The sequence below is a fragment of the Vicia villosa genome, unplaced genomic scaffold, assembly GCF_029867415.1.
Source record: "Vicia villosa cultivar HV-30 ecotype Madison, WI unplaced genomic scaffold, Vvil1.0 ctg.000564F_1_1, whole genome shotgun sequence".
Lineage (NCBI taxonomy): Eukaryota > Viridiplantae > Streptophyta > Magnoliopsida > Fabales > Fabaceae > Vicia > Vicia villosa.
Genome location: NW_026705257.1, coordinates 299735 through 313952, shown reverse-complemented (window position 1 = coordinate 313952; position 14218 = coordinate 299735). Strand labels below are relative to the sequence as shown.

The window sequence follows — 14218 nt, the reverse complement described above, 5'->3', positions numbered from 1 at the left end:
GTAAAACGTTTTCAGGCCGCACAAAATTGTGAACCAACTAGCCATCGCTACAGAGCCAGGGAAAACAGTGGAGAATCACAAGTTGTCAAGGAAGAGTTGTTCGCCATTGTGGAGAGCCTGCATCAGCAAAGCGAGTTATTGCAAGACAGCGTACACATTCTACAACAAAATCAACAACAATCCTATTTGGAAGATGAGAATTTGGAGGATCCTATCGACACCCAACCATTAGCATAGGAAATTTGGAATAACTAAGTCCCCGAAAATTTCAAGTTGCCCCTACTTGCCACATTCGACGGGAAGAGCAATCCGTAGAAGCACATCCTAACGGTCAACACACAGATGGCGATCATTGGGGCTACCAATTTGCTTAAATTCAAGTTGATGGCTAGGACTTTTAAAGAGCCTATCATGCGATGGTATATGAGTTTTCCTAGTTTTTCGGTGACCAACTATCAATATTTGGCGAAAAAGTTGATACACAAATTCTCGGTTAATAAGCACTGTAAAGTATCCACCACGAGCCTATTAATCGTCCTCCAGAACCCAGTATAACCCCTCTGAGAATACCTAGCTCGTTTCAATTAAGATATCATAAAGGTGTTTCATTCTAACCAGGAGATGTTTGTTGAGGCCTTCCAGAATGGCCTTAAGGCGGGACATTTCAACCAAGCCTTAGCTTAGAAGCTTGCAATCATGATGGTATAAATTACTACACAAGACGAATGTTACATCAAAGGGGAGGAAAGTAAAATCAAGAAGAAGTCAAGATACACTAAGGAAAAGAGCGTGTCAAGATCAGAGCCGGACAGACAAAAAACCCAAGGAGTGGGGTCATCACTAAGAAATTGCATTGTACAAGATGGATCCAAGACCATTCGAGTTTCCTACCTAGTTAAATATCAGAATAAAAATATCATGTAAGGAACATATAACACACGACTTATCTCATAACCTAATCCACCAAGATGCAACACGATGGGCATGGAAACCAATAGACGATGCAAATACATAAGGTGTGCGGGCATTACACTTACGACTGTTGTAACACCCATCTAACCCACAACAAATATTCGCAATATGATACAAATTACATCAAATAAAAAACACCAACGAGGGTGTCACATCGTCAAATAAACTTTACAATTAAATATGCTGCTCCGTAACACGGGTTTTCAAAATTTAATTGAAACCATATCTCATTCATCATCATAAATAAAAATGTTTCTCTCAGAGGAATCCACAAATTTAAACATCTTTAAAATAATCTTCACAAAACATCAATTAAACCTCATGGTTCATGAGTTATAACTCAAAGCATCAACATCAAAATGCAATTCAAACTCAAATAATCAAAGTGAACATAATAGTTCTAAAATATAACGACCCCATCCCCGATGTTACGTATCAGAGCAAGACTCCTTCAATCTAAACAACAATAAAAGGACTCCATGCAGCTATCCTCTAACTTCAACGAACTACTCCTGATTACCTGCGAGTTACCCAGATGGAGAAAAAATTCAAACAGAAAGGTTGATTATTTCATAATCATTATGTAAAATATAAGGAACAGACATAGTGATGGCATACGAATAATCAATCACATTTTTATATCGATACAACATATCCATCATGTATTCATACTTACTCAAACCTTCACATCATAACCTACTCACAACATATCACTTGAATCATCAATCACGTCATAAATAATCAAGCGTCATTAGTTTACACAAATTCACAACAATGCAGTGCAACAGCAATGGACTTATACATGTGGTACCAATACGTCACTAATGACTCAATCATCATTCTCCAAAGATCCCCTCCTTAGGATCGATTCTCGTTTGGAACCAGAGCACATCAACAAATTGCACTCAATCCGCACAATGAAATTAAGGGCCATCACCGGACCAATGGTTCTACAACATCACTAGAATTATCAAAGTCATGTCATTACTCAAACAGACAACATCACACGCATCTTGGTCAACTCAGCACAGAATTATCAATTAATTGTGTTATCAATCAACCCCAACATTCATCAAAATCAAGTATATGAACACAAGAATTCACAAAACTAGGTCACATAAAAAATGTCTTCTAAACCTACCCAAACATACACAGTAAATTCCACAAAATTCTCATAAATTATAATAAAATGTAAGCTTCCGTGTTCTGAAATCATTTTTCAAAAATAATAATTTTTTGTTCCAGAAAACCATGCTAAGCGCCCCTTGTACCGCGCTAAGCGAGATACCTATTGTAATCAGACCCCCTTTTATTTTCCAAAGCGGACTCCATTACGCTAAGCGGGCTCTACGATTCTGCATAAAACTCCTGCGCGACCTGCATCAAACCAAACCCAATCTCTTTCCTAAAAGCATGTTTTAATCAATAATTTCTTGCGATTTAAGGTTTATTAACCTAGTTCTAACATGGATTAATCAGTCTAATCACAAAAACACAATGTTCATCATACTTCCATCAATCTTCATCAAACCCGTAGACATGGTGGATTTGACTCTAGTTCACATAATCATTCATCAATCCACCATTTAACAACATTATAAAACACATAAACAACATAATTCAAACAATCAACATGGTATTTCATCAAGATCAACAATTCCTCATAAAACCTCAAATTCAAAACCATCATACAATTATCAATCCCTTAAACCAAACATAATAATCATGATAACTCCCCTTACCTTAGATTATTAGCAGAATTGATTCCCTTTTCGAATTCCTACAGTTGATCTTCTCCTTCTCCTCTTCTTGCCCTACCTCTCTCTTCTTTCAAGATTTCTCCAAAATTCCATGTTGAATGAGTAATTCTCCTTTTTTTTTTCTTTTTTTACCTAGTTAGCCTTAGGACCCTTATTATGAACTTCCTCATTTTCCCTTACAAACTTATCTTACAATATATCTTACTTTTTTTTAATTAGATAATAACAATGCTAATTAGACTATTTTATATTATTATCCTAATTGACATCTTAATTCAACTACCCCACACACATCACATAAACATCTCATGTCGCACAATATCATAAATCACCGTGATTCATATAACCACATTAAAAACATTAAATAATCAATTAAATAATTAAATATAAATATCGAGGTGCTACAAATCTCCCCCACTTAAAGAATTTTCACCCTCGAAAATTACATGACAAAATAAACAGCGGGTAAGCCTCTCTCATTTGGTCCTCCCGCTATCACGTCATACTTTCACCTGCTGGTCCACCCCATAAAACCTTCACTAAGGCAATCTATTTGTCAGATTCTTCTGAGCCATCTGACTTCCTTGATTCCAAACAACACTACCCTTTCTGGATAACAACTAAGGCAGTAAACATTCTTGACCATATTTCACTGTGGTTGAGACACAATATTCAACTCCAACAATTGCTCTATGGTTATGAATGAAAATACACATATCTGGTTCCATTGATCAGAGGAAAATACCAGATGTAAGCTCATCTTGATTTAAACATAACGGATTAGAAAGGAATACCTTCATGAGTTTTCTATGGTATTGAGCTTTTTACTTCTCACATAATTGGAGTAGAAGCACATGTTAATCATGTCCTGATCAACTTGTAGTCAGATGTTTCCTCTTCCAGACCAGGAATAGGTTCCAAACCAATGTTCTCACACTACATTAGTTTAGCACCAGAACATCTCTTCTTCAGCTGGTAGCTGCATACCAGTTCTTAATGTCCTAACATCCGGTAGGACATCTGTTCCTCCTTCTAGGAACAGTCCAGCCTTGAAATTTTTCAAGGTTCACAATTGCAGATGATTATGAATATCATTGATCAATTGATATTCAACAACTCTAATAAACCATGCCATTATGAGTGGACTTGAGAGATTACTCAAGTATCTTTGACACTTTAATTATAGCTGTAAGATTCTGCCATACATTCTGTTGAATATACATAACCCTAGAATCTTTCTTATACAATAGGGGTTGAACAGAGGCTATGCAGCGGAAAATAGCCATACTTCAACAAAATTCACACAATGCTTACTCCAAATATTAGTTGTAAGCATGAAAACTAAGGATTGACTGCAACTCAACCCTGCACAATGCTTGCTTCTGCACCAAGCAACAGACTAGACCTAACCAACATCCTGACCTAATAAACTCACATAGATTCAGAGGTTACCTTATTAATATCTTCACTCCCACATGAAGGTTTTGATGCGACTATTCTCTGTCCATAGATACCGGTTGAATTAGTTCAATTCAAATTCTTCACTCCCGCATGAAGTCTTTGGATTTAGCACTCCTTTATTCCAACATCACAACTCTAGGTCAGGTTGGTCTAATCCTCCACATATAGATCCATCCTCCACTTTAAGGGACCATACAATATGAACATTCCTTGTCAAACAATCTTCTACCTTAACCACAACCAGAACGTATCCATCATGGATCTCATCCAGAAACAGACAGGATGCCTGCTCTGATACCAATTGAAAATTCTGGTATGACAGACTCAAGATGTCATTCACGATGTCAAGACATTTGATCTGTTATTAACGTAGCAAAGGCAAAACAAAAAGATCCCCCAATTTTTAATTACCCATAAGAAGGAGTAAATGAGAACTGGGATCATATATGTTCAGTCAACTTAATCAGATTGTAATCTTTATTGGTTCTGTAAAAGGAACAGCTATCAAACTTGAACCTGATGTTATACACGATGTTATAACATTCTGAGACAGAACAAACAATACAATGCAGAAGATAAATAACACAGTTAATTGTTAACCTGGTTCGGTTTAACTACCTACTCTAGGGGCTACCAAGCCAGGAAGAAAATTTCACTATCAGTAGTACTATTTTATGTAAACAACCTCTGGTTTGCAGATAAACTACCTCTGGTTTACCTAGTCACTACCCAATGCAACATTTATCTTAGAACTCCATCTAAGACAAGAGAACCTCTGCTCACTCCCTAGTGATACCTAACTGTTACAACCCTACAACAGCTATTTACATAGGTTAATGAACAATAACTTGATCTTACTTCACAGCTTCAATCAAGAACACAATACTCAACTCTTACCTACAGGTTTCAAGTGAGAACAATCACTTCTCTTACCTACAGCTTTCGAGAAGGACATGGCAGCCATCCCACAACCTGGGTGGTCTACCTATAGAAACCCTAATGACTACATCTTTTCTAAACACGGTTTTCTGTATAAAACTAGATTACAAAGGTTTCTATTTATAACCTATTCCCAATTGGACTTGGGCTTAAAAATCGCAGCACTCCTTGCTGTTACAAATCTGTAGAAATCTTCTACTACAATCAAGGTCTTTTAATCATGAGTTTCCTATTTATCTCCTAAATCAGAAACTGCTGAATCTTCAATCTTCTGATATGATTCTTTAATATTCTGACTTGATTCTTTTGACCTTTAAATTTGCGCCACATAGGATTACATAATATTCAATGAATATTCTGTATCTATTGAGAATCAAACTGAATCTTCATTCCAGTTCTGCAGCCGCGATGTCATGGTTGAAGTCATGACATTCCATATAACATCTTGCTTGTACATGTTTTGTTCTTTTATATTTGCAAGACTACACATTAAAATACCTTTTGCTGCTATTATATGTTTTAGCCAAACATAGATTCCAATCAGACAATAATACAGAGCAGAGCATCAACAATCCATCAGAATCACATGCGAAGGATCTAGAACATACTTCCTTAACTAAGGCACATGAAAGACATCATGAAGATTCGCAAGCGACGGCAGAAAAGTAATCTGATAAGCCACCTCACCTACCCTCTCTGAAATATGATACGGACCAATAAAATGTGGTGTGAGCTTTCTCGACTTCAAATCTCTACTGGCACCAGTTGTTGGAGAAACTCTCATAAACACATGGTCATCCACCTGGAACTCAAGTGTTTTCGTCCTCTTATCATGATAACTCTTCTGATAACTCTGTGAAGATTTCATCCTCTCATGAATCATCCTTATATTTACAGTCGTTTCTTTCACAATTTCAGGTCTGAGCATAGCACTCTCGCCTGATTCATACAATCACAACGGGGTTCTACACCTCCTACCATACAACGCTTCATACGGCGCCATACCGATACTCGCATGAAAACTATTGTTGAAAGTAAACTCAATCAATGGAAAATGGCTATCCCAAGCGCCTCCTTGGTCTAACACACATGCCCTTAACAAATCTTCCAATGGTTGAATAGTCCTTTTGGTCTGACCATTCGTCTGTAGATGTTACTCTGAACTTAACCTCAGAGTAGTACCCAAAGCATCTTGCAAAATCTTCCTAAACCTTGGATCTCTATCCGACACAATACTCGAAGGTATTCTGTGCAGTCTCACAATCTCTTCAATATACATCTCAGCCAACATAGAAATAGGACGGTTAATCTTCATCGATAAGAAGTGAGCCGACTTAGTCAACCTATCCACAATCACCCAAATAAAATCATTGCCCTTAGCAATCTTCGGTAAACCTGTTACGAAATCCATGGAAATGTTATCCCACCTCCACTCTGGAATGTTCAACGGTTGCACTAACCTAGAAGGTCTCTGATGTTCGACCTTCAAATTATGACAAGTTAAGCAAGCATAAACAAACTCAACAACATCTTTCTTCATACCCGACCATCAAAATAATCTCTTTAAGTCTGGATACATCTTCATAGCACCTGGATGAATACTCGAACTACTTTTGTGTCCTTATTCAAGGATACTCTTCTTAAATTTGGAACATCTGGAGTACACACTCTATTCCGAAATCTCATCACACCATTCTCAACAACTCAAAATTCATTTCCTTTACCTTGGTTAATCAATGTTAATTTCTCAGCCAATTTCAAGTCGCATTTCTGTCCTTCTTGAATTTCTTCGAGAATTCCACTCGTCAACTTTAACATTCCCAATTTCACTATATCAGGAGTTGATTCACACATCAAACTCATATCTCTGAATTGTTCAACTAATTCCAATTCATGCACCATCATCATCGACATATGCAAAGACTTCCTACTCAATACATCAACTACCACATTTGCTTTACCAGGATGGTAACTTAAATCAAAATCATAATCTTTCAATAATTTCAACCACCTTCTTTGCCTCATGTTCAACTCTTTCAGATCAAACAAGTACTTCAAACTCTTGTGATCACTAAATACTTCAAATTTAGAGCCAAAAAGATAATGTCTCCAAATTTTAAAAACAAACACTACAGCGGCTAACTCTAAATCATGCATAGGATAACTGCTCTCATGAACATTAAGTTGTCTCGAAGCATAGGCAACAACTTGTCCATTTTTCATTAACACACCTCCAAGTCTCATCTTTGACGCATCACAATATACCACGAAAGACTCACTCGGATTAGGCAAAATTAATACCGGAGCGGTCGTCAACTTCTTCAATTCCACAAAACTTTCTTCACACGTAACATCCCATACATGAGCTTGACCCTTTCAAATCAACTGAGTTAACGGCAACACCAACTTAGAAAATCCCTCAACAAATCTTCGATAGTAACCAGCTAAACCCAAAAAACTTTGAATCTCAGTCGCAGACTTCAGAGTCTCCCATTGAAACACAACATCAACTTTAGAAGGATCTACAACAATTCCACCACTATAAATCTCATGGCCAAGAAAATTTACTTCCTTCAACCAAAACTCACACTTTGATAGCTTTACATACAACTTATTCTCTTTCAACACTTGCAACACCACGTGCAAATGTTCAGCATGTTCCTCTTCTGATTTAGAATAAATCAAAATATCATCAATGAACACCACCACAAACTTATCCAAATATGAATGGAAAGTTCGATTCATGTATTCCATAAAATCTTCTATAGCATTCGACACACCAAACGGCATCACAATATATTCATAATGACCATACCTCGTTCGTAAAGCCGTCTTTGGAATATCATCTGGTTTAACACGAATCTGATGATAACCCCACCTCAAATCAATCTTACTGAAAACATTAGCACCCACCAACTAATCCATCAGATCATCAATCCTCGGGAGTGGATACTTATTCTTGATAGTCACTTTATTCAACTGCATGTAGTCCACACACAATCTCATACTTCCATCTTTCTTCTTGACCAACAACACAGACGTACCCCACGGGGAAACACTTGGTTGGACAAACTTCTTCTCGAGCTTCTCTTCCTATTTCTTCTTCAATTCATTCAACTCGGAAGCCGATATTCTATATGGAGCCATCGATACTAGAATCGTACCTGGCACCGATTCTATAGAAAACTCTACTTCATGTTTCGGAGGCAAATCACTTATATCATCTGGAAATACCTCTAGAAATTCATAAACAACCGGGAGTTCAACACTTATAGCTTCACGGTCACTTTGCAACGACACAAACATTACAAACATCACGACTTCATCTACAAAGCATTCACTCACTTGCTTAGCAATAAACAACATCAGTTCTCCATTATCACCAAACTTGGGGAACCGCAACGTCTTATTATAAAACTTAATATAAACATAGTTGAACTCCAACCAGTTCATACCAAGAATCACATCAATTTGGTGCAAGGGTAGACACACCAAATCCATCACAAAACTCTTATCAAATATCGTCAAATGAAATCCCTTACAAACAAATGTAGTAGAAACAGAACCACTAGCGGGAGTATCTATTACCATAATACCATCCATGGAAGACAATTGCAATCCCAACATAGTAGCACAATCAAGAGAAATAAATGAATGAGTAGCATCAATATCAATAATAGAAACTAATTCGGTATTGCTAATAAAACAAGTACCTCGAATCAAGTTGTCCTTCTTGGAGTCCTTAGTCCCACTCAAATAAAACACTCTACCATTAGTCTTGGCAGCATCAATATCGTTCTTTGGCTTCTGGCACTGGGTGTTGATATGACCCTGGTCACCACAACTAAAACACGTCGGACCATCGTCTTTGCAGTCAGTAACATAATGCCCAGTCTTACCACATCTGTAACATCTAAGCACATTATTCTGACACTCATTAGAACGGTGTCTTCGTCCCATCGGTAACCGTCTATTTCCCTTTGTCAGCAGGAGCATCATAAGGCTTTTTACGATAATGATGCGGTTCTCCTCTCTTCTCGTTCAGACTCTTGTAGTGAGCCGAATGAGCAATACTGTCTTCTTCATAAATCCAGCAGTTGTTCACTAATTCCACAAACCTACAGATTTGTTGATATCCAATCGCCCGTTTGATCTCCAAACGCAACCCATTCTCAAACTTAATACTCTTGGAAAACTCAATCGTTTCTGCACCATAGTATGGATAGAACATCACAAGCTCTACAAACTTAGCAGCATACTCAGTAACGGTTGAATTCCCTTATTTCAACGCAAGGAACTCCGTCTCTTTCTTTCCCCGAAAATCTTCGGGAATATACTTCCTCATCAACTCCCTCGTGAACACAGCCCAAGTAATCACTTCACCAACAACCTCCAATCTTTGATGAGTGACAACCCACTAGTCATCAGCTTCTCCAACTAGCATATGAGTATAATAATGTACCTTTTGCGCTGCATAACAGTCCATCACCCAGAAGATCCTCTCGATCTCCCTAAGCCACTCTTGTGCTCCATAGGGATCATACTTACCCTTGAAGGTAGGCGGATTCTCCCTCTTGAACTTACTCAAGCTACACGGCTCCTCAATCATCCTAGCATTAAGCTGATTCTGCATGGCCTGAGCAACAGCCATCAAAGCAGCAGCAATCGCAACATCATTTCTTCCAGCCATACTCTGTTCACACCAAAAGTTAGCATCAAGGTTAGAAATAATCTACTGATAATAATCCAACTGTCACACTACACACCCAATAACCTGGTCGAACGAACCGACCTGCTCTGATACCACTAATGTAACACCCTTTTAACCCACAACGGATATTCGCAATATAATACAAATTGCATCAAATAAAAATCACCAACAATGGTGCACATCGTCAAATAAACTTCACAATTAACTGTTCTGCTCCGTAACACGTTTTCTCAAAATTTAATTGAAATTATATCTTATTCATCATCATAAAGAAAAACATATTATCTCGCAGTAGAATCCACAACTTTAAACATCTTTAAATAATTTTCACAAAACATCAATTAAACCTCGTGGCTCATGAGTTATAACTCAAAGCATCAACATCAAAATGCAATTCAAACTCAAATAATCAAAGTGAAAATAATAGTTCTAAAACATAACGACCACGTCCTCGATGTTACGTATCAGAGCAAGACTCCCTTCAATCTAAACAACGGTAAAAGCACTCCATGAAGCTATCCTTTAACTTCAACGGACTACTCCTGATTACCTGCGTGTTGTCCACGTGGAGGCAACATTCAAACAGAAAGGGTGAGTATTTCATAATCATTATGTAAAACATAAGGAACAGACATAGTAGTGGCATACGAATAATTAATCACATATATATACCGTCAAACATATCCATCATGTATTCTTACTTACTCACACCTACAGATCATCACCAACTCACAACATCATCACTTGAAATCATCAATCACGTCAGAAATAATCAAACGTCATTAGTTCACAAAATATCACAACAATGAAATGCAACAACAATAAACTCATGCATGTGGTACCAATACGTCATTGATGACTTAGTCATCATTCTCCAAAGATCTCCACCTTAGGATCGATTCCCGCTTGGAACGGAGCACATCAACTATTTGCACTCAATTTGCACAATGGGATTAAGGGTCGTCACTGGACCAATGGTCCTACAACATCAGTGGACTTTTGTCCTACAATTATGCTATGAATGCAAGATGCTCAACTTCACAAAATCAACGACCACAACTAGTCAAAATGATGTGCATCAAAGTCATGTCATTACTCAAACATACAACATCACAAATATCTTGGTAAACTCAACACATAATTATCGATTAATCATGTTATCAGTCAACACGCAACATTCATCAAAATCAAGTATAGAAACACAAGAATTCACAAAACTAAATCACATACAAAATGCCTTCTAAACCTACCCAAACGTGCACAGTAAATTCCATAAAATTTTGAGAAATTACAATAAAATGTAAGTTTCCGTGTTCTGAAATCATTTTTCAAAAATAATTATTTTCGTTCCAGTCTACCATGCTAGGCGCCCCCTGTATCGCGCTAAGCGCGATACCTACTGTAATCATTCCCCTTTTAATTTTCCAAAGCGCGCTAAGCGGGCTTTGCGATTTTGCAGCAAATTCATGCGTGACCTGCATCAAACCAGACCCAATCTTTTGCCTAAAAACATGTTTTAATCGATAATTTCCTGCAATTTAAGGTTTATTAACCTAGTTCTAACATGGATTTATCAGTCTAATCACAAAAACAACAATGTTCATAATACCTCCATCAATCTTCATCAAACCCATAAACATGGTGCATTTGACTCTAGTTCACATAATCATTCACCAATCCATCATTTAACATCATCATACAGCACATAAACAACATAATTCAAACAATCAACATGGTATTTCATCAAGATCATCAATTCCTCAAAAAACCCCAAACCCAAAACCAACATACAGTAATCAATCCCTTAAACCAAACATAATATTCATGATAACCCCCTTACCTTAGATTATTAGCGGAATTGTTTCCCTTTTTGAATTCCTACGGTTGATCTTCTCCTTCTCCTCTTCTTGCCCTAGTTCTCTCTTCTTTCACGCTTTATCCAAAATTCCACGTTGAATGAGTAATTTTCCTTTTTTTTTCTTTTTATCTAGTTAGGCCTAAGATCCTTATTATGAACTTCCTCATTTTCCCTTACTAACTTATCTCACAATATATCAAATTTCATTTAAGGGTTAAATGCAATTCACCCCCTGCCATTAGGGCGAGATTCGGTTTTACCCCCCAGAAGTTTTTTTTTTGTAAACCGCCCCCTATAAAACACAGATTCTGTTTTCAGAACCCCCTATCCCTTGTTTGGCTATGTTAATGAGCAACATTTCAACCAACTAAGCTACAAATTTTCGTTGAAACTAAATGCTTTTTATTTAGTTTACTTATTAACGTTTTAACTGAATAAAAAACTGTACATATTAATTACAAATTTTTTTATAAACTATTAATATATATACTTTTATATAAAATGTATTTATATTAAAACTGTACATATAAAATGAATAATTTTATAAAAAAAACTGTACATATAAACTGAATAATTTTTTTTTAAAAACTGTACATATTTATAATTTTGTTTGTTTATACAATATACATATTAATTTATAATTTTGTATGTTTTATATAATATATATTTGAATGATTTATAACAATGTACATAAAAATGATTTATAACACAATTAATTTAACACAATTAATTTTTATATATAACTGAATTTTTAAAAATTATTTTATTTATTGTATATATTAACTAAATAAAATAAATATAGATGATGCAATAATTATAAAACTAATTATATTTTTCAATTATAAAACTGAGCAATAATTAATAAATCCCTAACAAATATTAACGTTTTATTTTTTTATATAATATATTAACATCTCAAATTTATAAATTTCTAAAAAAACTGAGCAATTCCTATAAAAAATTGAGCAATATTAATTTATATTAGTTATAGAGACTTTTTATATTAGTTATACTAAAATATACTTTATATATTAATAGTTAGTTTATAATATTTTAAGGACTCCTGACATAAATGTTAACGTTTTTTTTTTTTGTTTTATATATATGTTAAATTTTTTTATGTTAACGTTAACAACATTTATTTTGTTTTATATATATGTTAAATTTTTTTATGTTAACTAAATGTTAACGTTCAGTATATTTATATATATATATATATATATATATATATATATATATATATATATATATATATATATATATATATATATATATATATATATATATATATATATATATATATATATATATATATATATATATATATATATATATATATATATATATACTAAATTTTTTTATTTTATATTTTAAATAAATGTTAACATTCAGTATATATCTTAACATTTTTGTTTATTACATTTAAAAAAGTTAATTAAAAAATTAAATAAAAATGTTAATGAAAAATGTTTATTAAAAACTAGAAAGTGTTATAAAAATTTAATTTATAAAAGAGTTATCAATTTATAAAAATCAAAAACTTTAAAAGTTCAATTAGAAAAAAATTCAAACTTATGAAAATTTAGACTTAGAATAATCCATTATTAAACAAAATTTCAATGCAAGTGTTAACAAATGAAAACAGCTAGCTTAATAGTTTGGTGCTTAGCATTAATGATTTTCCCACTCCTGGATGCAAATCCCATAGGAGGTAAAAACATTTTATTTTTATGTTTTCAAACAACATTGACATGTCATTATCTATCATATAAGAAAAGAACATGTTGATTAAAATCCTTAAATACCCTTATTAGTTCATAAGTAAGCTACGTGGCTAGGTTAACAATTATTCATGTTTTATTAAATAAAAAAACTGCCTCTCACTCATCCCCATGTTCTTCCATTCCATGTCTCATATCCCAACTCCTCTTCTGTTCTTTCATTCCACAACCTTTATAAAGGACCATCAATTACTCTCCGCAAATCCTTTTTCTTCTCTGTTTTCTTTGAGTTACTCTCTTCCACTGCTCAGTTTTTTCTTACAAAGATTCTGATTCTCACGCAGAATGGAGAAGATTCATCGGCGGTGGTGAGATTTATGGGTTTGGTTGACATCGGTGTTTATCTTCTTGATTATTATTAATCATATTTTGCGGTCTTTTTCTTCATTGCAAACTTATTCATCTTCGTTGCAAGGTTTGTGATGTCATATATGTTCTTCCGTTCTCATTTTGTGTTTATATTAATTGGTATTTTATATGTGCAGATTTTAGGGTTCCTTCGTCTGAATTAAAACTAAATCAGTAAAGAACAGCGTTGATGCAGTTTTGCGACTGTCGCCGAAAGTATGTGCATTTTAATGCTGTCAACTGTCAAGTATACTTAGATTCATAAACTGAACCATTAGAACATTCAATTGTGTTTTGTTTATCATATTAATTAATTGATTTTCGTTGTTCATGCATAGCAAAGATCATTAAGCTATGAAGGGTTTTGGATCATGCAACGATTGGAGTT

At 34.9% G+C, this 14218-nt stretch overlaps 1 protein-coding gene across 1 annotated transcript; it reads right to left on the bottom strand.

Moving 5' to 3' along the window:
* Positions 1 to 5748: 5748 nt before the first annotated feature.
* LOC131629403 (uncharacterized) lies at positions 5749 to 6672 on the bottom strand. Its single transcript, XM_058900193.1, has 2 exons — positions 6315 to 6672; positions 5749 to 6071 (listed from the first exon to the last, which is right to left on the bottom strand). Exons 1-2 carry the CDS (start codon positions 6670 to 6672, stop codon positions 5749 to 5751), a joined length of 681 nt encoding a protein of 226 aa, XP_058756176.1.
* Between the last annotated feature and the right edge of the window lie 7546 nt (positions 6673 to 14218).

Excerpts from the sequence above, each read along its gene's own strand:
- LOC131629403 (XM_058900193.1), bottom strand. The coding sequence starts at position 6,672 with ATGAAGAAAGATGTTGTTGAGTTTGTTTATGCTTGCTTAACTTGTCAT. Across the intron at positions 6,072-6,314 it reads GATTTTGCAAGATGCTTTGG|GCGAGAGTGCTATGCTCAGA; the intron begins GTACTACTCTGA and ends TGTATGAATCAG.